This window comes from Camelina sativa, chromosome 3, assembly GCF_000633955.1.
Source record: "Camelina sativa cultivar DH55 chromosome 3, Cs, whole genome shotgun sequence".
NCBI lineage: Eukaryota > Viridiplantae > Streptophyta > Magnoliopsida > Brassicales > Brassicaceae > Camelina > Camelina sativa.
This window is the reverse complement of record NC_025687.1, coordinates 20,210,998-20,231,302: the sequence shown is the minus strand read 5'-3', so window position 1 is coordinate 20,231,302 and position 20,305 is coordinate 20,210,998. Positions and strand designations below refer to the sequence as shown.

The window sequence follows — 20,305 nt, the reverse complement described above, 5'->3', positions numbered from 1 at the left end:
AAAAGCATAAGTGATCAAACAAAATATTAGTAATTTGGTAATAATGACGAGTGGAACTGGAACTTGTTTTTTTAATGGTTATATTTTATTTTTTATATAATTTAAACAATTGGTTTTTTAAAAATTCTTTAATTAGAATCAGCCGTCTACATAGTCATTCTTTGGCTTGATTCTTTCGTAATCTGAAAAAAAACCCATCAGAGTTGTTGTTGTTCATAGGATTTTTGTCATCATTAAAATGTCGTTGAAGCTTTGTGAATGTATCATCATATTCAGCTCACAATCATGGTGAGAGTGTATGGACATCTCACGATCTTGAACATTATGAAAGCTACAATTTTCCTTATCATGTTCCAATGTCCTTTCTAACATATCCAGCCTCCTTTTTGGGATAACTAAAGGAGGAAGAAGTTTTTGACCATTTTCACAATCTTGGGTTTTCAAGCTGCAAATTTTTCATGGTTTAGATAAACAGTCATCTGTAACTCATTCTTCATTATATATGTTGTGATTATCTACATCCTTTCTAACCAAAATTTAGAGTTTTAATTCCGTTTTTAACAGATTTCTTTCCAATTTTAACATATTTCATTCCATTTCATCTTTAGTACTTAATTCTTATTGTAAAATTCTTTAATTTACTATTACAAATATCATAGATTTTTAAAAAATATTTATTAATGAATTATGCAATTACTCGAACTTAAGATATGTGGGATTCAACTACATATGCAAATCACTCGACTCAGCTTAAATCCTACTATAGTAGAGATGTATATATAAATATTAGATCCGATTTTCCGACTAGATTCTCTATTACCGTTTTTAAAACAAAAATCCTAGTATAAATAAATGTTTTTGAAAACGCTGTTAACGAATAAGTTAATTTCTACCTTCTCCAATATACGAACTTGCAATTTTTTAATTAGAAAATTACAATGTCAATGACTCAATTAAACTATGGGATCGATCCCATTAAACTATCATACTTATAAATATGTAGTAGGCCAATACCAGTCTATCAATCTCATGTTTAACTTTTACTTTTCTCCGTTTGCTAGGCATTATTAATTAAGCGGTTTTACAACTCCTTCCAACCTGTCTTATTATGTTTTTTTCTTTTTTTTTTTAATTGCAAAATATATACTCTCTTTTTAGGCTTTTTGAAAATTTCACAAATAAAAACTTGATTGCATTCAATACATAAATGGGCATGTCTCTGTAAACAAAAAAAAAAACATACTCTAGGGATAACAGAAAAAAATATATGGAGTTTATGGTTATGGGTTTGCTTTCTTTAACAGATCCAAATTCTTTTCCTACAAAACAGAGAGGCCCATATGAAAACTGGGAAACAAGCTTTGATCACTTGAGATCCAAAGACCTAAACAAGTGAGTTACTTCAAAAAAATTTCAAGGAACTAACTCTTAGTATACTCTACATCCACCAAAGTCAAGCTAATGAGAATTGGGATCATAAACAGAATCCATTTAACGCAACAAAATAAATGGCAATGACGTCTCATTTACTCTCATCAGCTTCATCTTCTACATGAATCTGCTTACCAATACCAAATTTCTTCAATGCCAGCGAATATACCTCTTTCTTTCTCATTGATGTTCTTTCCGCCACCATTTTCACCGCCTGATAAAGTTTGAAAACATGTCTATAAACAAAATCCTGTGTGTTTTGTAAGTTTTAAGCTTAGTTAAAGGAAAGTTCTCAAATCAAAATGGTTTACCGTGGAAAGGCTATGTCCATCAGAGATCAGCCCTCTTAACTCTTCTTCAAGTTGAGAATCCGTTGGATTTTCAGCTTTGGTTTCTTCTTCGCCTTCAATCAAAAGCGTGATTTCTCCTTTTGGTTGGCGACTCAGAAACTCTTGCTTGGCTTCCCCTATCGAACCCCTCCAAAACTATTAATAGGAGGTATCTCTCATCAGTGAGTTATATTACAAAACGGTTTATTATGCACATATAGAGTGATAAAAGATGTTACCTCTTCATGCAGCTTTGTAATCTCCCGAGCTATTACACATTGCCTGCACCACAAAATACATTTCAGGACCAGGCATAGGACTGGCTCCTAACTCCTAACAGTAGCAGATGAAAAAATATCGCCTCATTTCCTTGGTGATCGATAATTGTATTGAGAGAGTCTTATATCATTAGGTATCAATCAACAATAAAGACTAAGGAAAAAGAGAGAAAACAAAGTGGATACGCATTGGTATCAATTCATTCAGCAGATGTTACAATAACTTTCTTGAAATATACAACAAACCTTGATTCGCCAAAATAAGGGGTTGTTTCTTCAAGAAACTGTGACAACTTATGAGGTGGAACATAAAAGATCTGTGTTCTTGTCTCATTTGATGAAACTACCAGCCTCTCCTTCCTTGTTCCAGAATGCTTCGGAAGAAATCCAACTGTAAAAACCAAGTTGTTCGAAAATTAAAAACTTTATATCAGCTTGACCAAGATGGCTGAGACTGAGAGGAATAAGATGGGAGAATTTACCGAATGTGAACTCATCTGTCTCCAAACCAGAGGCAGAAAGAGCAGAAACTACAGCACAAGCCCCAGGGATTGGTATCACATCAATATTTTCTTTCACACATATTTTTGCCTGAGAAAAGATGATAACAAATGTTTTCTCATATTTTCCATTTAAATGAAAGATCAATAGACACTAGTTTATTAATCCAGCAAGCTGACTACATATAGAGAGAAAATGAAGGACACTCACAAGTTGAGTACCAGGATCACTAATGCCAGGTGTCCCTGCATCGCTGATAAGAGCAACAATCTCACCTTGTTTCAACCGTGTCAACACTGCTTGCTCTCTTTGGGCCTCGTTGAACTTGTGATAACTAAGCTACAAGCCTAAACCTCATAAATTCAATAAACATCACATTGATAAAAACAAAAAGAGACAGACTACTTCCATATATATAGAAGAAGCAACTTACAAGCTGAGCTTTAATATTGTAATACTGAAGCAACTTCCCAGAGTGTCTCGTGTCCTCAGAGAGAATCACATCCGCAGATCTCAATACACGAATCGCACTAAACCATTGTCCCAAACAAATTGATTCAAGAATTAGAAATCTCTCATTTTACAAATAATGCAAAAGCCTTAGAAATTGAAAGAGTACCGTAAAGTGATATCTTCGAGGTTTCCGATTGGAGTTCCGACGAGGTAAAGCCCAGGTTTGAGAGGACCCTGAAAGGAAAGCAGATAGATTTATAGTCAGAAAATGGAATAACTCCAAAAAAGCCCTAATTGAATTTGATCAAGAAACAAAGAGATGAGTGAACTTACGCGTTTTGAATCATCCTTGGCTACAGAGTCGGCGAACTCCGACGAAGAACAAAATGAAATTGCGGCGGTTCTGGAGAGAACCGGTGAACGGAAGAGAAGTGAAAGAGGAGAATAGAAACGAAGGGAAGCACAAGGAAGACAAAGTCTCGCCATTCCCGCTCACAGTTTGGTGTTACCTTCTTCTTTCTCTTGTTTATCTTCCAAAAAGTTAAAAATGGTGTTTTTAGCTTCTCTGTTCTCAAAAAAAAAAAAAAAAAACATAACATTCTCTGTTCTCTTAAACCCTAACCAAACCGAACCAAAGTGAAAAGGTTTGGTTGTCAAAAAAAAAAATAAAAAGGTTTGGTTATGTTTAAATCCTCAAACCCACATGGTTAGCATTTTTGACAATTTTATCGGTTAATTTGGTTAAATTTAGCGGTTCTCTGGAGAACATAAATATTTTTTCTTCTAAACCATTTTTTAGTTTTGGAATTAGGCAAAAACTAACCAAAAAAATAATAATATTAACTAAGTATTCTAACCATAAACCTATAAAATTCCTCACATAAACTATAGTATATTTTTACGTTAATAATATTATTTTTTCTTATAAATATTCTTAATATATATAGAAACGCATAGATATATATATATATATATATTTTTTTTTTCTCAGGGTCAAAATATATATTGAGTAATAAAATAAATTTTATGGAAAAGAATATGTTGAGTACTATGATACAGTATTTGTATTCTCTGATATGAGAAAAATATTATATTTTAGTGTATCGTTTTTTTTCTTTATAAAATTACGGTAATTGTAGTTGAAATGTAGTAGATAGATAACATATTATAGATCTATCACTGAAACTTAATATTTGTCTATAATTCTACTGTCAATTTCTAATATTTGTAAACCTATTTTGTATTGTCAAATCTAATTAGAGTGTTGTTGATTAGTAATCTGATTAGCAGTAAGCAAAACCCGTCAACCTTGACAAAAAGAAATCCAAACTTTTTAGATGATAATTTTCCTAAAATCCAGTTGAATTGTTGTCTAGTCTCTTTTACTCATCGCTCCATGTAGTGTATAAGAACATAATGTATACTCTTAAGAAACTCTAAAAAAACAAAATGAACACTAACTTAAGCAAAATAACTAGGCTGTTTGGGAGCTATATAGAGGCAAAGTACTTCCAAAATCGTTGGATCAAATCTTTTTTAGGTCATGAATTTAACCAGAAACATTAATGACGACAATGGGATCCACACAATTGATTCCGATCCCAAGTTCCCAACTAACATACCACCAATAATGTCGGCCTATTAACATCGCTCAAACCTTTTTATTCCTCTCCATCACTATTGTCAACATAAGCAATATAGGTCTTGAATTGGGGAAAAAAAAAAAGAAAGAGATCAAGAATGGACGAAGAACTAGTAAGAGCTATTAAGATAATAGTATTTGGAGTAATCTCATGGGGTGTGGCCTTTGTTCTCACCCGGAGAATCTTCTCAAGCTACTCCTTCAACTTCAGCAACCGTCTTCTCTCGACGGCTCACGCCACAATCGCTGTCACATTAGCAACACTCTCTGTTCAAGATTGGTCTTGCCCTGTTTGTCCCCGAGCATCTAAGCCATCTCTCAAACAGGTTCCTTCTTAATCACGTAATCAGTTCTCTCTTGACTCTTTTTTGCAAATTTAATTTGTAACCAAGCTGAGATGGAAAACCACAAGCAGATGGACGTGATGGCGTTTTCATTGTCATATATGATCTACGATCTCATATGTTGTCAGTTCGATAAAGTGATCAGCATTGATAACGCGGTTCATCATTTTGTTAGCATTCTTGGTTTTATAGCTGGACTTGCCTACCAAAAGGTATTATTAATTCTCTAATTTAATGGTTACACTAAGATATATATATATGAGATCTTGGGTTATTAAATGTTGGTACCATTTCTTGTTTCGAAGTCTGGATCTGAGATCATCGCTACACTGTGGATAGCAGAGGTATCGAGTCCTTTCTTCCACCTTAGGGAGATTCTCAAAGAGATTGGATACAGAGACACCAGCCTCAATCTAGGCGCCGATGTGAGTGTATCAATAAAAAAGTTCATAAAATCATATATATAAATTTACAAAGTATAAATCAATTTTTCTTTTGAAAGCTCTCAAGACTAAAACACGTTAATTTCGATTTGTAGTTTACTAAACAAAAAGATTGTATTCTTTTAGAAAATCAAATACATATAGATGTAACTTCTACACCATCTAGAAATATTAAGTAAACTAGTTCAAATTGTGGGGGTCATTTTTTGTTTCTTTAGTGTTCATAAGTACCTACACTAATATTTTATTGAATAGTATTTTTGTCACTTAAAACGTTTATAGTGGTCTTATTTGTTTATGGTTTAATTTCATTGAATTAGCAATTGGCATTGAACATTTCTTATAGTTACGGTCCTCCTGTAAAACCCAAACCTACTTCTCTTTAGCATTATTGTCTTTTGTTTGTTTTAGCAATATATTTTATTAAAATAAAAATTAGATTTATTTTATTTAGTATTGACCTGCTAAAAAACCTAAGCACCAAGCTGTTTTACATTAACTGATGATAGGTATGTTTTGCCACTATATTCACATTGGCGAGAATTGTGTGCGGACCATTTCTCGTTTACGTCAGTCTGTCAGCTGATAATCCCATCTTCATCAAGGTATTTTATATTTTTCCCAACTACCAACAAACAGGTTTTAATTATATTCGTCAACAATATAATACTTTTAAACAAAAAAAAATTTATTAAACAACAAAATCAATATAACTTTATATTTTTGGATCACCATATTTCGTTTTGGTCTTTGCTTTTAATACATATTTTGATATTCACCATTTTCTCCTTTTAGAAAAAATAAAAGTAAAATGTGAATTTTTTTAAACACAACTTGTGTATTGATTTCATCGATTTCTCCCTTTTTTTTTTTTCTAACACAACAATAATCTCTCAGTACGTCATAATTGTAATGTGAATATTGTTTTCTTTTCTTACAGGCAATGGGATCAGGATTACAACTCGTGAGCATATTTTGGTTCTATAAGATTTTCGGGATGATGAGATATAAACTTTTTAAGAAGCCAAAGTCAAACAAAAAGTCTACTTAGTTAGAGATATACTAAATCTGATTTAATTCAGTTATTTTTGTTTTTTTCTTTCTTAAACATTTATAGTCATTTATCTATAAATGTTATAAAAATGTATTCAAAAATAAAAAAGAAATATATATGTGTCAATAAGATCCAATTTGTATGTGTACTGTGTAGGCATTTTACCGAACCGTACAAACCAAACCAAAGTTTACATACAACTCATTTGGTTAAGCTTTTTTTTAACCAGAACTGTTTGGTTCAGTTTAGTTTGGTAAGCTTTTTCAACCCGAATGAAACTGAATCTAACCAATAAGAAATTATAGTATGTTTAGGTAAAATGTAAAATGTTCAACATGAAGTAAAATACAAGAATTATAATGAAAAAAAGGTCCAATAAGACTAGAGACTACTATAAGTCCTGTGATTCACACTATTCATCTGATTCCATCGGCTAAGACCATCTCCAAATATTTTTCCTATTTTTACCTTTACAATAGAGAAACTCTATAATATAGGTAACTTTTGCTCCAATGGATACCTCTATTTTTTCCTTTAAAAAAGAATATTCTGAAGAGATTATTTTTTTACTTTACTATTAATACTTTTTACTTATAAAAGTTGCAAACTAACCCATTTATTTTAGTATTTGTGAAACATTCATAAAATTATGATATTATTTAAATTTTTAACATTCATAAATATTATTTAAATATCACATTTATTAAAAGAAATACATTGCATCATATAAAATAATAAAAAATAGTAAATTTTCTTTTGCAAATGATAGTCTCAAATTTTAAAAATGTTTTTCTATACAAAAACTTTTAAAAATTTTCTATACGAAAACCTTTACAAATTTTAAACCAAAATATTAAAATTAGTCAAATTTAACTTTATAATCAATTATCCTATTAATATACAAATTAAATTATTATTAAAATATTTAAATTATTATTAAACTATTTAAATATATATTTTATTTATGGGTTTTGTTAGTTTCCAAGGATCCAAGTGACTGATCCAATCGCAAGATACTTCGGACTAAAACGTGGGCAGGTCGTGAATATTTAAATTATTACTAAACTATTTAAATATATATATATATATATATATATATTTATTTATTTTGATCGTAAATATAAAAGTGTTAAAAGTTCAAGGACTATTTTATAAATAAAAAAGTTTAATTCTATTAAAGAGAAAAAAATAGAGTTCCTCTATACATAGAGGAAAAAATAGAGATCTCTGTTATAGAGGTAGAAATAGAGATGGGTTGGAGTAGATTTTACTCTAAAATATAAAAAGCAAATATAGAGGTGAGTTGGAGATGTCCTTAGGGAGACGTTGTTGTTATGCGGAAGTGCTGGACGGACCGTAATTTAATGTTCGCTCAATAGTAACACCATCTGTTCTAATGTCTTTGCGTTTTTTAGCACAAGTTCCACGAATGAAGTCACGTGCTTTAACTCTACATCCCAACGGTTCTCGTTCCAGAAGACTCCATCTTTTGATTTCCAGCATTGATCCGGATTCAAGCCTTGCGTAGTTAGGTAGCCGTCAAAGCCCTGCTCAACAAAAAGAAAAACACAAAAATGATAGTTAGTTAGAAGAGAGGCCAAGCAGGAAAATAAAAGAGTACGTTGACGGTAACCATACCGGTAATGTGTTGCTGTCCCATGCGCGTAAGGTGAGCTTCTTTAAACAAGGTGAGTTTTGTAACAGCCTTTCTATACCAGGAATAACATACTGAAAGATCACTGTCTCGAGAGTCAAATATTTGACCTTTAACATCGGAAAAGGAACACCACAAAGCTCCGCAAGAGATAAAATCTAACAACAAGCACAAAAAGATCGATATTGAATTGAGTACAACCATGCATATATATAACATAGATTTAAACATTCCTAAACCTGTAAATCAAAAAGTGGTGCAACCAGCTGCTTAATCAAAAGATACCTGAAGAAAGTTTCCGCCCAATGTAAGCTTTTCCGCGTTCTGTATCTTTTCAAGCATCTTTAGCACCATTACTTGAAGAAACTCAGCATTCACCGTTCTTTGCGCGTGGTTGAATCCAATTTCCATTTTCGCTTCGGTTAAAGAAGAGACATCAACTAAAGTACACGGTAACAGAGAGTTTCTCAATGTGAGACTATGGAGATGTGGTGCCAGGATCTGCGTTGGCCCGGGGACCCAAATGTTGCGTCTTATTTCTAATGTTGTCAGACGCAATGAGTCTCTGAGATCAAGAACCATCAGTTTATCGCAAAAATACAATGTTAAGCTTTCAAGAACTGGACAACCAGACAGAATCTTCGCAATGGATTCGTCAGACACTTTACAACAACCCAAGTACAACTTCTTCAGTGATGTCCAGAGCACAGAGTTTTTGGGAGTTAAATCAGCGAAGCATAGCTCAAAGGTGAGTTGCTTGACAGAGGAATTGATGAAGAAGAAATCAGGAATAGGTAAGTTGCCACATTGGTCGACTTCCAAGGAAAGATTCTCCACGTTGCGGGAGATGGCGAACTTGATCCACTTGTCTACGTGGAGTTTGCTGCTGGTACGTTTGTGGAAGTTTATTATCTTGGGAGCAGTGTGGTAATTACTTAGGGTTTCGTATATGGATTCATCATCACGATCACATATGTAATCAACGAAGTAGAGAGAAGGTATATCGCACCATACATGCCTCCATCGTTTTGATAGAAGAGATGTTCTGATGGCGAATTTTGTTGGAATAAAGGTGAGGATATGTTGGAGGATCACATCAGGTAAAGAGCTGATTACGTCTTCTACTGCTCCTTCTCCTCTTAAAGCGGCGGTCCAGCTCTTGCCGGCCATCTTAATTTATGAACTATTTGCGATTTTCTTAGGGTTTGTTTTTTTTAGTACAGCAAAAGGCCAAAGGGGGCATTCTCGACGTTACTTAAATAGGTATCTTATTATTATACTTAAATAGGTAATCTTATTATTATACGTATAAAGGTTAAAGATTGGTTTTTGGGCCAGACCTGTTTAACATTCACGACGAGCGAATCTTATTCTTCTACAATATTTTCTCCCTGCACGGCTGCACCACGTTTATAGTGAACAGTTTTCACGTGTATCACAAGATCATGTTAAACGGATTTACCTACCGGCGCCATGCATGTTGAATGACGATGAATGGACTTTGGGGTTTTACAAATAATCCTTTCAAAGCAAAATAGAACTCGTGGCGCCGAAAGATTAATCAAACTGACTCTTGACTTTCTGAACCATATTTAAAGATATAGGAGGCATAAACATATAAAATTACTGTCATTACTAAAGCAAGAACTTTTGTATACTAAAAACCTCGAAACAAAAACATTCAGAAACTGAAACAGAATCATTAGCTTGTTTTTCAAAGTGAACAGCAGCAGAGTTTTTCACTGCCACCCTTAGGCTCTGTCTTCTTCTCTGAGCTTCTTCTTTTCTTACTCTTTCCCGAAATCTGCGTTGTAGTGAGAGCTCGACTCAAGTTTCTTGGCCTCGCTCAGCTTTCTCACCGCCTGTACGACCGACAAATTTGATAAGCAGAAAAGTTTGGGTACGAATAAATATGTAACAAATGCAGAGTATTTATTTTTGTATCTACCTTCATGAAGTCTTCATGGATTACATAATCGCGCTCTGCTCTGATTGCAAACATTCCAGCTTCAGTGCATATGTTACGCAGATCGGCACCATTGAAACCCTATGGATTTTGATTTAGAGCAACAATCAGTGGGATTCGTTATCTATAGCCAATGCAAAACTACACCGCAGTGAGCATATAAGAAACAGAAACAAACCTCTCCAAGTTTCACAATAGCCTCATAATCTATTTCTCCATGCTTGGCAATACCAGATGCGTGGATCTTGAGGATTTCCATTCTTGATTGTTCATTTGGCAATGGGATCTCAATCTTTCTATCTAACCTACCCGGACGGAGAAGTGCTGGATCAAGAACATCCGGCCTGTTGGTGGCCATTATCATTTTCACCTAATAATATTATTTCCCAAGTATCAGAGGATATTCCATTGAACAAAGAATATTGGGAGGCAAGTAAATTTCACAATGGTAACTAATACTCGCGATGATTTCATATTATAACCACTTCTGTGAAACCTAAGTTAGAAAGACAAAACACTTTGAACTATAGGTACCCCAACAAGTTTCACATCTCAGCTCGTGAAATAACTTAACCACACAGATTTATGCACGTGTAGTAATCTAAAACTATAGGTCATACCTTTCCAAGTTGGTCAAACCCATCAAGCTGGTTGAGTAACTCCATAAGTGTTCTTTGAATTTCACGATCAGCACTAGTTCCTTCGCTAAATCGGCGCCCACCAATAGCATCTATTTCATCCATGAAAATGATACAAGGCTAGCCCCGAAGAAGGAGAGTTAATAAAAGAAATTCATGAACTTCAATATAAAGTATATCAAGGTATAAGACAAGAGGAATAAGATGGTATTCTACCTGGTGTTCACGAGCATAGTTAAACATTTCTCGAATCAACCTAGCACTTTCTCCAATGTATTTGTCTATGATTGCACTTGATACAACCTGAACATGAAGGCAGAAAAAAAGAGAGTTTATTTAGAGCAGATAAGGCATAATAAGATTGAACACCAAACCACTTCAACAACCAAATCAAACCTTCAAGAAGTTGGCATCGATGTTGCTGGCAATAGCCCTTGCTAATAGAGTTTTTCCAGTACCCGGAGGTCCATACAGAAGGACACCCTGGAATGAGAGAAAAGCAAATTAGCCTCAATGGAATTTGAAGTGAGTTTCAATTCTTTTAGCCATAAGCATGGGATAGTTTGTGATAGCTAAAGAAAGGAGTGGAGAGAGAATTAAGTACCTTAGGAGGTTTAATCCCTACTCTGAGGAAAAGTTCAGGATTCATGAGCGGCAACTCAATAGACTCCCTAAGTTCCCTGATCTGATCACCTAAACCACCCACAGCCGAGTAACTAATGTTGCCTGGATCTTCATGCAACATGTTATAAACAACAGGATCGACCTATCATCAAAAAGGATAGCACAATGTTAAAGCCAGTACAAAACACACTCTTTTAAAAGAATAAGAAATAAGCAATTCCAAAAATCAAGCATACTTCACGGGGAAGGGCTCGCATAATCGTTAGCGTAGTCATATCCAAGACAACTCGAGTTCCTGAAGTCAGCTTTTCCTTGTCCACCTTGCTACGACAACCCACCACATAACGAGGGCCACTACTTGCCTTAACAATCACTAAAATTACACAAAGAAAACGTAGAAAAAATCCCACCTTTAGTTATTAAAAGCAAAAAGAAACACTTAGTATTCGAATCAAAAGCCATAGGTAGAGAGAGAGAGAGAGACAGGAAATTACATCGCTCATTATCAAGAGGACGTAGTACTTCTCCGATAATCTGGCCAACGCTTTGAAGAGACTTCAAATCATCCTCGGTTTTGTTGAATTCCTTTTTAGCTCCTCTTAAATTCTCCCTTGCTGCATACCCACAAGCAAAACCCAGTTTATAGAATCTCAACTGAACTATCAAAAAGTTCAATTAAGCTTTGAGATCGACTTCAAATTCACAAAATCAAGTGTAGAAACGGTGGAATCAATTCAATTCGGAACTCCAAAACCCCTAAAATCTCGTTTCAAGCAGACTAAATTCCCAAGGGTTCTAATGAGAACAAAGAGTAGGAGCGAACCCTAGATTCGATTTTGACTCAAGAGCTCAGGGAAACAAAAGAAGAGAGAGAGAGAGAGAGAATGAGGAAGATTTAGGTGGAAATCGAACCTGTGCGGACACGGGATTCGAGCTCTTTGTGATGAAGGAGCTTCTTCCGGTACTCAGTCACCGCAGCGGTACGGCGTCTAGCAGCGTCGTCTCCGTCGCTCATCTTCTTCTACAGATCTCAAAGTTCGACGACGACACAGGGCTATTTAATTTATCAATTGTTTTTTTTTTCTTTCTAATTTCTTCTTATAAAAAAGTGTTTTCTTGAGCAATGGGTTTTGTTAGATATCAAATAGGGGCTTTTGGGACCATAGACTATATGTATTTCTGGTCTAAATATTATTCTTCCGTTTTTTTTTTTTTGCCGTTAATAGAAAAGTTTTTTTAACATAATCGATCCCATAAGAGTTTTCAACTACTCATTAAGGGCATGGGAAGATATATTTTTAGAGTTGTAAAATTTTTTAATTAATATAATTTGTATTTTTGGTTGAATAAGAACTTTGGGTATTATAATTAAAATGTACCCCTCCAATGGTAGGTTCTAATATTGAGTCTCTAAATTTGAATTTTTTTTTTTTGAAAATAAAAAAATAAAGTACAATATGAAATTAAAATTATTGCATGTATCATGTTTCAGCAAATCCATATAGAGAAACAACAACAATCAAAACCAAAATCTCAAACTTCACTTATGAACTGTGTTGATGATAGATACAAAACCTTAAGCGTCTGAGTTGTCTTCATCATTCTTCAAACCATCTCTGATCTGCACATACAGAATTAGAAGAAACCATCATTAATTATGAATTAAAACAGCAACACCAATGAAAACCATGAACAAACCTTAACGCCTTTTACTTCTGTTGATGATAGTGGTGTCCACAATTTTGGACAGCTTCCAAATAGGTTGGCTGCAATGAATTAAAAAAGAAGAAGATTATTATTGGTTGAATAAACTTGAAACAGAACAAAGTAAAGAAAGGAAAAGAGGATACTGAGATTACTTACGGAGCAAGAAGAGAGAATTTTCCATCGGAGGAAAGGGAACCATATAATATCTCCATCTAGCGAAGCTAGCAGCAACAAAAACCATAATAGAATAAAATATATCAGTATCTCTATCTGATCTAAATTGTGTAACAAAGAATAAACTTTAAAAAGGGGAATAAGACTCACACTTATGGATGGAGAATTCGAAGTGGACAAGGAAGACGTATTGTATTGAGTCAAAGACCATCAATCACTAGAAGAAGTCTGATGTTGTTATCGTGAGCATTCTCATCGGCCAAGTTTTTATTATGAAACTGAATTCATACTTTAAAGTTCAAACCATATCTCTTTGAACTGCACATTGAATCAGAAGAACCATCGTTAATTTTTGAAGTCTGAAATAACAGCCTAAGTTCAAAGCCTAAATCGCAAGTGTTTAATTATTAAAATCCAAGTGAAAAGAAGCTTCATAATACCTGCTTAGTCAGACACTTCTTTTGTTAAAGCAATTGCAGATGTCTCTATGTATGCTGGCTGGTTACTAAGCCCTCCCTTGCCAATGTTTAAAGATGAAAGTCTTGCAAGAGAAAGAAAAGATAATAAGTTCCAGGTAGATTAACAAAACAAATTCATTAAGCTATGATCAGTCTGTTCTAAAGTGATGAAGACTAGAAAAAGGCATCATCATCGTCGGTAATAATGGCAAGAAAGAGAGCCTTGCATATATCATCTTCCATCTAATCCATATAGAGAAACAACAACAAACAATTGTGGTGTTGATGATAGAAATATCACAGTCTACACTTATGGATTGTGGTGTTAATGATAGAAATATCACATTCTACACTTATGGATTGTGGTGTTGATGATAGAAACAAAACCTAAGCAGTCAGAGTCTTCTTCTTCATCGTTATTCAAACTAATATGCAAATAGAGAATTAGAAGAAACCATCGTTAGTTATCAAGTCTGAATCAAAAACAGCAACATCAATGAGAAAACCAGAAAAGTGGGGAATTTGACCTTCTCCTTTGATCCAAGTTCTAGTAACGGCAATGATATTCCAATAAAATGCAAATCGAAGAACCCTAATTTGCGAACAGAACTCAACAACCCTAATCCGTTTAACTAATCACAAATTCATACTATTAAAAAGACAAACTTACCAGCCGATTCCAATTCTTCAATCTCATCCGAATCAATCGACTCCAAAATCAAATCTCAACCAATTTAATCTCGGAGTCGATTCAGTATCCTCCGAATGGCCTCCGCAGGTTCAATATCCTCATCATCGGATCTCCTCTAAACCCAATCTCCTTTGATTACATAGCCTTTCATTCAATCGCCTACCTTTCACAATTTTGGTGTTCGACCGAGAGAGAGAGTAAGAGAGAGAGTAAGAGAGAGAGCAAGAGATGATATATTCGATCCGAAAAAAAAAAAACCTACTTCTATTATTCTCTTTCTCTTTAGTGAACAGAAGGGTGACACGTACAGTCTCTTATTCCACAAAAGATGTTGTTAAATAAGAGGCTCTCTTATAATTTTTTGTTTTCTTTAATTTTTTTTTTTTGTTAGTATTGCACTAAAGCTGCGTTACAACCCCCATTGGGGAAGACCTAAGACACAAACAAAACAAAACACTTCTACTACTAGTCTACTAGCCATTACCCTACTCATACTCAATTGTTATTAACTATACTTCTTTGTCACCAATAAGCGGATCAGACCTCTCTCTGAAATTTCCGGCAGAACCCAGGGACCCATTTATAGTAATCCAAAAAGAGAATGCAACAAGTTGTAAAGAAAATGAAACCACCCGAAGCTAGAGTCCATCTGCCAAATTACTAGATACAGACTGAAGAGGAGGAATAACTTTCTAGTAACAAAAACAGCAGCTTGCGGGCTTGTCTATTATCTCTCAGTCGAGGACTTTTGAATCCAAGAATACGATCCTCCATATCTTGGATATGATTAATTAGACGGACCAGACCATCCTCACCCCATGTTAGATTTATAGCAATATGAACCAAATTAAGAACTCTGTTATACATCTAAGTCAAAACCCATGCCCCATGGCTTGGAAACCATCAAGTCACATCCAACCACCTTCTTCTATTTTTAAATTCTTTCTTGATTCAATCGAAAATTGTTTTGTAAAACAGTACAAAGTTGTCAAACAAAAACATCATGTGATTCCAACAAACCAAAAAAAAATGGTTCCTTCAAGAATCAAACTTGTAATTTTAGCTTCAAAAATTGTAGGATTACATGTGGTACATTATGTACCTTTAATGTCAAAAGATTATTGAAAAGAAGTTCTGGAAAAAGATTTACTTATAGGGAATGCGAGATCATCTTAATGATATATATTTTCTTAAATTGTAACAGTTGCCTAATCTACTCAAATTATGGCTATAACCTCAACAAATTTCATTTGCGTAAATCCCAATGGGAGTAATTACCGTGTTGGTAGCTAGCTTTGTGTTCAAAGTTTGGGCACTCACAATATTGATAATGTTAGGTTAATGTCAAATGGTATAGGCATGGATTGCAGCTTCCGACCTAAATCTATACTAGTATTTTTGCAGCAATTTTTGCTCAAAAATGTTTTTTTGGAAAGTTTTTACATTTAATACTATTTAATGCATATATTCATATCCAAATAAGTTTAGCTAACTTTCTCTACTATCCTTATAACCAAACACAACTAAAATATTTTAAATATCCATATATATATATAATGTTCTATAATTAATATAGATGTTTAGAAGATTTATTCCAGATTAAAAAATAATATTCTCCAATCATACCTTTTTGATTTTAAAATTTAAATGTAGTGAATCATCATATAATACATAAATTTAATAAAAGATGTATTTCTCCTGCATATATTGTGATTTGAATTTTTTAAAACAAACATATATTACTCAATTAATATAAAAATTGTGTGTTCAACATACATATATAGTTAATTTACTGTATATAGTAAATTATAAAATTTTAAGAAGTTTATAATTTATAACTAATATATCTAAACTTAATAAAAAATTAAAACTAAAAATATTTAAACATATTAAATTTTCAAAATTACAGAACCGAGTTATATTACATGACGGGTTATATAACATTACAGGATTAAACTAATAATACTAAAAAATAAACTATCAGTAATATGATATTTCAATACGGGCTAAATCCTCATTTTAATGTTTTAACAACACCAACATAAAATATGTCAAATCAAATGATTTAATTAAGATTGTAGTAAAGAAAAATTATTGTGCGGTATACCACGGTTTATATATTAAATGACTAAAATTAATAAAAGAGTATATTAGCAAAATTAGTATTAAAATAGTACATTAACAAAAAAAAATTTAAAAAAAACTTGGTCCGCAGTGTACCGCGGGTCATAATCTAGTTCTATGTTATTTTACGAGTAGTATTAGAGACATCCACTCTCTTGGAAAATATCAAGATTTTTTACATGTTTGTTTGTTTCTTTAAAGATGAATCGAGCATCTTATTAACTTGAGAGGAAAAATAAAATAAGATGTATTTCTCATTCATCAAAAACTATGAAAAGTAGAATCTTTCTATACATGACTACAAAATATAAATACTGAGGTTCAGATCAAATCTTAAAAAATCGCTAAAAATTGTACTCCCTCCGTTTATTTTTATTTGTCGTTATGGAGCTTTGCATATAAATTAAAAAAATAGTTTAATGTTCTATTATACCCTTGTTTGACTATTAGAATTCTAAAGAATTTCTTTTTTTATTTATTTAATAAGGGGCAAATGAGATAATATTTTACTAAAAATGACATTGGAAAACGAGAACGACAACTAAACTGAAACAAAAAATTAGGCCTAGAATAACAAGTATTTTAAAATGGAGGGAGTATAATTATTACTTAGAATTAATAGACATCTTTAATTTTTAATTAGCGTATAGATTTAAGAAGTAAGTCCCTAATGGCATGCAATTTGTGAGATTTAGGTAGAATCTTATTAAACGAGAAAAGAATGATTTTTAGTAAATAAAGAAATTTAATATTCTGAATTTATATTTTACGACTATATAGATGAACCTGAGCTTCTATTTATAATAATTAACGTTAATATATGTAGCCATCGAATTTATTATTGTTTTCATATCCACCCAAAACTCATTAAACCTCTTTCTTGATCTGAAATCGACAATCATGAGTCTCTAATAATGAGTCAAGATGTGATCACCAAAATTCTTTGACATTGTTTGGTGTAGGTACGTAATTCAATTGTAATAGAGAGCGTATAAGATTATGTGCTTTTCCATTTCAAATTAGGAAGAACCAATTTTGTATTGGACTATTTTGTATTTGACTATATTTGAAGTAAAGTATGATGAATAAATAAATTTCTCTTTTTCACATTTATGTTTGACAGGGTAAATTGCGCAAAAAAAACTTCATATATCACTTGATTTTCTACTTACATAAAGAGTTAAAGATTGAAGCTTGTAAATTGTGATGTAGAATGTTATTTTGTACCGGTGTTTTTCCCTGGTTAATGGTATGTTTGATATGGTCCTCCCAAGGAACCGGCACCTTCGAGTTGGTTGATAGAGATACCATGATTCTAAAGATAATGAAGCTTTGAGAATAAGGATGGTGGAATGAATGGTTGCACAAGAGTTGCGGAAAGACTCTTGATATACAGGTTTGATCTTTCAGCCTCGCACCAAAAAGATCGGATCTCTCAGCCTCGCACCAAGCAGATCGGGGTTTTGACTATTGGAATCACACCAAGTAGTCGGTTTTGATTGATGGAATCACACCAAGCAATCGGTTTTGTTCACAAAGAACAGAAGAGAATCACTCTAAAAAAGAAAAAGTTTTGCTAAAAAGTTGGATGATTATTTTATTGATCTTACATGAGTTTATATAGGAAAGAAAACTTGGTAACAAAGCCAAGTACTTATTATTCTTAAAGACTAAAAACATTAAAGATAGATAGTTGAATGAAGACTAAAAACATTAAAGATAGATAGTTATTATTCTTAAAGACTAAAAACATTAAAGATAGATAGTTGAATGAAGACTAAAAACATTAAAGATAGATAGTTATTATTCTTAAAGACTAAAAACATTAAAGATAGATAGTTGAATGAAGATTCAACTTTTGGTGCATGTATTCCTTCCCAAGGTGACTCTTGAACTTATTTTCGTCACTTTTCTTGGACCACAAAATAAAGGGATTATTGTGGGCTTTCTTGGACTTGAATTACGCTCAAAGTGGGCTGGACTTGATATGTATCATCCCCAAAATAATTTTCCATGCTCTCTTTTGCCATAAGCTCTTGTATTAGCCCATTAAGTATCTCCTTGATCTTTTAACTCTCTTTGACTCCTTGATCCAATTTGCTGATGAGAAACAGCATGGGCTGTATCATTTCTTCATCTTGGGCTTAGTAGAAAACAACTCCTGGTTGCCAAACATAATACTGGAAGCTCCTAAACCAATTGGACCTAAAACTCTTCAAGTGTAGAACTAGATCGAACCTTATTACCTCCTTTGGAAAATGGGGCCTTACCTTGTAGTTTGTTGGGAAAATATTGTGTTCTTGGGATTTTTGGAAACCTAAGAGATCCATTGACATCCTCCAAGTGGTTTCGTGTCGAAATTGTTGCTGAGTTGATCTGTGTGACACGATCTTTGGCTCATATGCGAAACTGGGACTAGGACAGATCCACTGACTTGAAATATCCATATCTTTCACATATGAAATGATCTTAATGTGATTCCAATTCTCAGTGATTCCATGATGGATCAAGATTCCAGAACGGTTTGTTTCATAGTTTGAATACTTCTGGATTGATCGGAATCCTCCTTTCCATGCTCGTAGGTTGAAGTCGCGTAGTCATGAATTCACCGGAGTTGTAAAATGAATAACTCTTTCATCTGAACTCTGATTGGACTGATTCCACCTCGAGATATGCTCTAGATGAGGTAAGAATGTATCCCAAATAGTGTTTTGGCTGGAATAGTTGATATGTGACTTCGTTTGTGTTGAACAAGACTCAAGAGTCGTCTTGGATGGTCTCATGATCATATCAATGTTCACACTGTATAAAAATAAGATATTTAATTTCTATATGTCATTTTTACTAAACTATACTCCCCTATGTTTTAACCTGAACATGTCTTTGAGATGAACCAAGTACCAAGACATGTTCATCGAGGTTCTTTCTCATTCTTCTTTATGATAAGTATTGAGAGAAAGGATCTTGATGTTGAGCTGGCAGCAGAAAGGAAGAGAAGGAGAAGTTAGTTAGCAGATCATGAGGATCACTATAAATAGAAGAGAGAGTGTTTAGTAAAGATCATCCTGCGTCATCTGATTGTGAGAGTTTGTTAGAGAGCCTGCGTGCTCTGTTCATGGTGATAGGAGAGGAGCACTGTAACTCCTATCTTATCAGTTAGGGTTCATCGTTGTATTAGAGATTGAGAAGAGATAAGAGAGAAGAGATCACACCTTCAAACTTATCAAATGGTGCTTTCGTGGTCACAGATCGAAACAACCGCCATGGATCTCGTTGCAATTCCAATTTTCATAGGTGCGAGATCTGATTTGCGTCCTTGGCTTGATTGGATGGAGAATCGTTTTGTGTTGGGAGATTACACAGATTTTGAGAGATTACACTTTGCACATGGCTTCATCGAAGGCGACGCAGACGAGTTTGTTCGTGATGTTGAATCGGGAAGGCCTTACCAGAGTTGGCACGCGATGAAGGGATCATTATTGTGTGCTTTTGGTACCTATGACGATCCTGAGCAAATCGCCTCTGAATTGGAGCGAGAACGAAGTTGGGAGGAGTTCCAATGCTCGTTTCAGACGAAGCGATCGTATCAACAATGATCTTCTGCGAAACTACACATAGCAAAGACTGTTGCGGAGAAACTGATTGAAGTCTTGGAGAAGAAGAAAGAAACATATAGCGACGTGGATTTGTGTTTTGAAAGGCAATCGCTGGACGGGGATGTTGAGAAATTAATCGGTTTAATATTGGGTTAAAGTATAATTGGTATCTTGTAAATACACAATTTATAAATTAAC

At 33.7% G+C, this 20,305-nt stretch overlaps 4 protein-coding genes and 1 long non-coding RNA gene across 9 annotated transcripts; 1 reads left to right on the top strand and 4 right to left on the bottom strand.

Annotated features, from left to right (window-relative positions):
* On the bottom strand, nt 1,342-3,567 carry LOC104777602 (ribosomal RNA small subunit methyltransferase I-like). Its single transcript, XM_010501878.2, has 9 exons — nt 3,326-3,567; nt 3,159-3,226; nt 2,973-3,069; nt 2,750-2,878; nt 2,521-2,629; nt 2,285-2,429; nt 2,000-2,042; nt 1,743-1,916; nt 1,342-1,645 (listed from the first exon to the last, which is right to left on the bottom strand). The coding sequence occupies exons 1-9, from the start codon at nt 3,476-3,478 to the stop codon at nt 1,523-1,525; spliced, it is 1,041 nt and encodes a 346-aa protein (XP_010500180.1). The 5' UTR covers nt 3,479-3,567; the 3' UTR covers nt 1,342-1,522.
* Nucleotides 4,688-6,623, top strand: LOC104777601 (transmembrane protein 136-like). Its single transcript, XM_010501877.2, has 5 exons — nt 4,688-4,960; nt 5,050-5,190; nt 5,284-5,403; nt 5,931-6,026; nt 6,362-6,623. The coding sequence occupies exons 1-5, from the start codon at nt 4,733-4,735 to the stop codon at nt 6,470-6,472; spliced, it is 696 nt and encodes a 231-aa protein (XP_010500179.1). The 5' UTR covers nt 4,688-4,732; the 3' UTR covers nt 6,473-6,623.
* On the bottom strand, nt 7,837-9,299 carry LOC104779142 (putative F-box/LRR-repeat protein At3g18150). Its single transcript, XM_010503529.1, has 3 exons — nt 8,415-9,299; nt 8,114-8,287; nt 7,837-8,022 (listed from the first exon to the last, which is right to left on the bottom strand). The coding sequence occupies exons 1-3, from the start codon at nt 9,297-9,299 to the stop codon at nt 7,837-7,839; spliced, it is 1,245 nt and encodes a 414-aa protein (XP_010501831.1).
* On the bottom strand, nt 9,740-12,476 carry LOC104777600 (26S protease regulatory subunit S10B homolog B). Its single transcript, XM_010501876.2, has 10 exons — nt 12,270-12,476; nt 11,852-11,971; nt 11,594-11,730; nt 11,338-11,499; nt 11,130-11,216; nt 10,950-11,036; nt 10,716-10,853; nt 10,274-10,465; nt 10,078-10,176; nt 9,740-9,991 (listed from the first exon to the last, which is right to left on the bottom strand). Exons 1-10 carry the CDS (start codon nt 12,370-12,372, stop codon nt 9,917-9,919), a joined length of 1,200 nt encoding a protein of 399 aa, XP_010500178.1. The 5' UTR covers nt 12,373-12,476; the 3' UTR covers nt 9,740-9,916.
* LOC104777598 lies at nt 12,760-14,619 on the bottom strand. 5 transcript variants are annotated; one of them, XR_002037544.1, is made up of 8 exons: nt 14,367-14,619; nt 14,224-14,288; nt 14,041-14,121; nt 13,679-13,779; nt 13,389-13,556; nt 13,221-13,285; nt 13,056-13,123; nt 12,760-12,978 (listed from the first exon to the last, which is right to left on the bottom strand). It is a non-coding gene; the product is annotated as an uncharacterized LOC104777598 (long non-coding RNA). The 5 variants fall into 5 exon arrangements; XR_002037545.1 differs by having other exon boundaries at nt 14,084-14,121; XR_766312.2 differs by lacking the exon at nt 14,041-14,121.

What these genes read in the sequence shown, in the direction of transcription:
- LOC104777600 (XM_010501876.2), bottom strand. Translation starts at nt 12,372, where the DNA reads ATGAGCGACGGAGACGACGCTGCTAGACGCCGTACCGCTGCGGTGACT. An exon ending in TCGATGCCAACTTCTTGAAG is followed by an intron (nt 11,037 to 11,129) that starts GTTTGATTTGGT and finishes CTTCATGTTCAG; the next exon opens with GTTGTATCAAGTGCAATCAT. An exon ending in ACTATGCTCGTGAACACCAG is followed by an intron (nt 10,854 to 10,949) that starts GTAGAATACCAT and finishes CTTCGGGGCTAG; the next exon opens with CCTTGTATCATTTTCATGGA.
- LOC104779142 (XM_010503529.1), bottom strand. Translation starts at nt 9,299, where the DNA reads ATGGCCGGCAAGAGCTGGACCGCCGCTTTAAGAGGAGAAGGAGCAGTA. An exon ending in TGGGCGGAAACTTTCTTCAG is followed by an intron (nt 8,288 to 8,414) that starts GTATCTTTTGAT and finishes GCTTGTTGTTAG; the next exon opens with ATTTTATCTCTTGCGGAGCT. An exon ending in GGGACAGCAACACATTACCG is followed by an intron (nt 8,023 to 8,113) that starts GTATGGTTACCG and finishes TTTGTTGAGCAG; the next exon opens with GGCTTTGACGGCTACCTAAC.
- LOC104777601 (XM_010501877.2), top strand. Translation starts at nt 4,733, where the DNA reads ATGGACGAAGAACTAGTAAGAGCTATTAAGATAATAGTATTTGGAGTA. An exon ending in CTAAGCCATCTCTCAAACAG is followed by an intron (nt 4,961 to 5,049) that starts GTTCCTTCTTAA and finishes AACCACAAGCAG; the next exon opens with ATGGACGTGATGGCGTTTTC. An exon ending in ATAATCCCATCTTCATCAAG is followed by an intron (nt 6,027 to 6,361) that starts GTATTTTATATT and finishes CTTTTCTTACAG; the next exon opens with GCAATGGGATCAGGATTACA.
- LOC104777602 (XM_010501878.2), bottom strand. Translation starts at nt 3,478, where the DNA reads ATGGCGAGACTTTGTCTTCCTTGTGCTTCCCTTCGTTTCTATTCTCCT. An exon ending in ACAATATTAAAGCTCAGCTT is followed by an intron (nt 2,879 to 2,972) that starts GTAAGTTGCTTC and finishes TTAGGCTTGTAG; the next exon opens with CTTAGTTATCACAAGTTCAA. An exon ending in ATGGACATAGCCTTTCCACG is followed by an intron (nt 1,646 to 1,742) that starts GTAAACCATTTT and finishes AAACTTTATCAG; the next exon opens with GCGGTGAAAATGGTGGCGGA.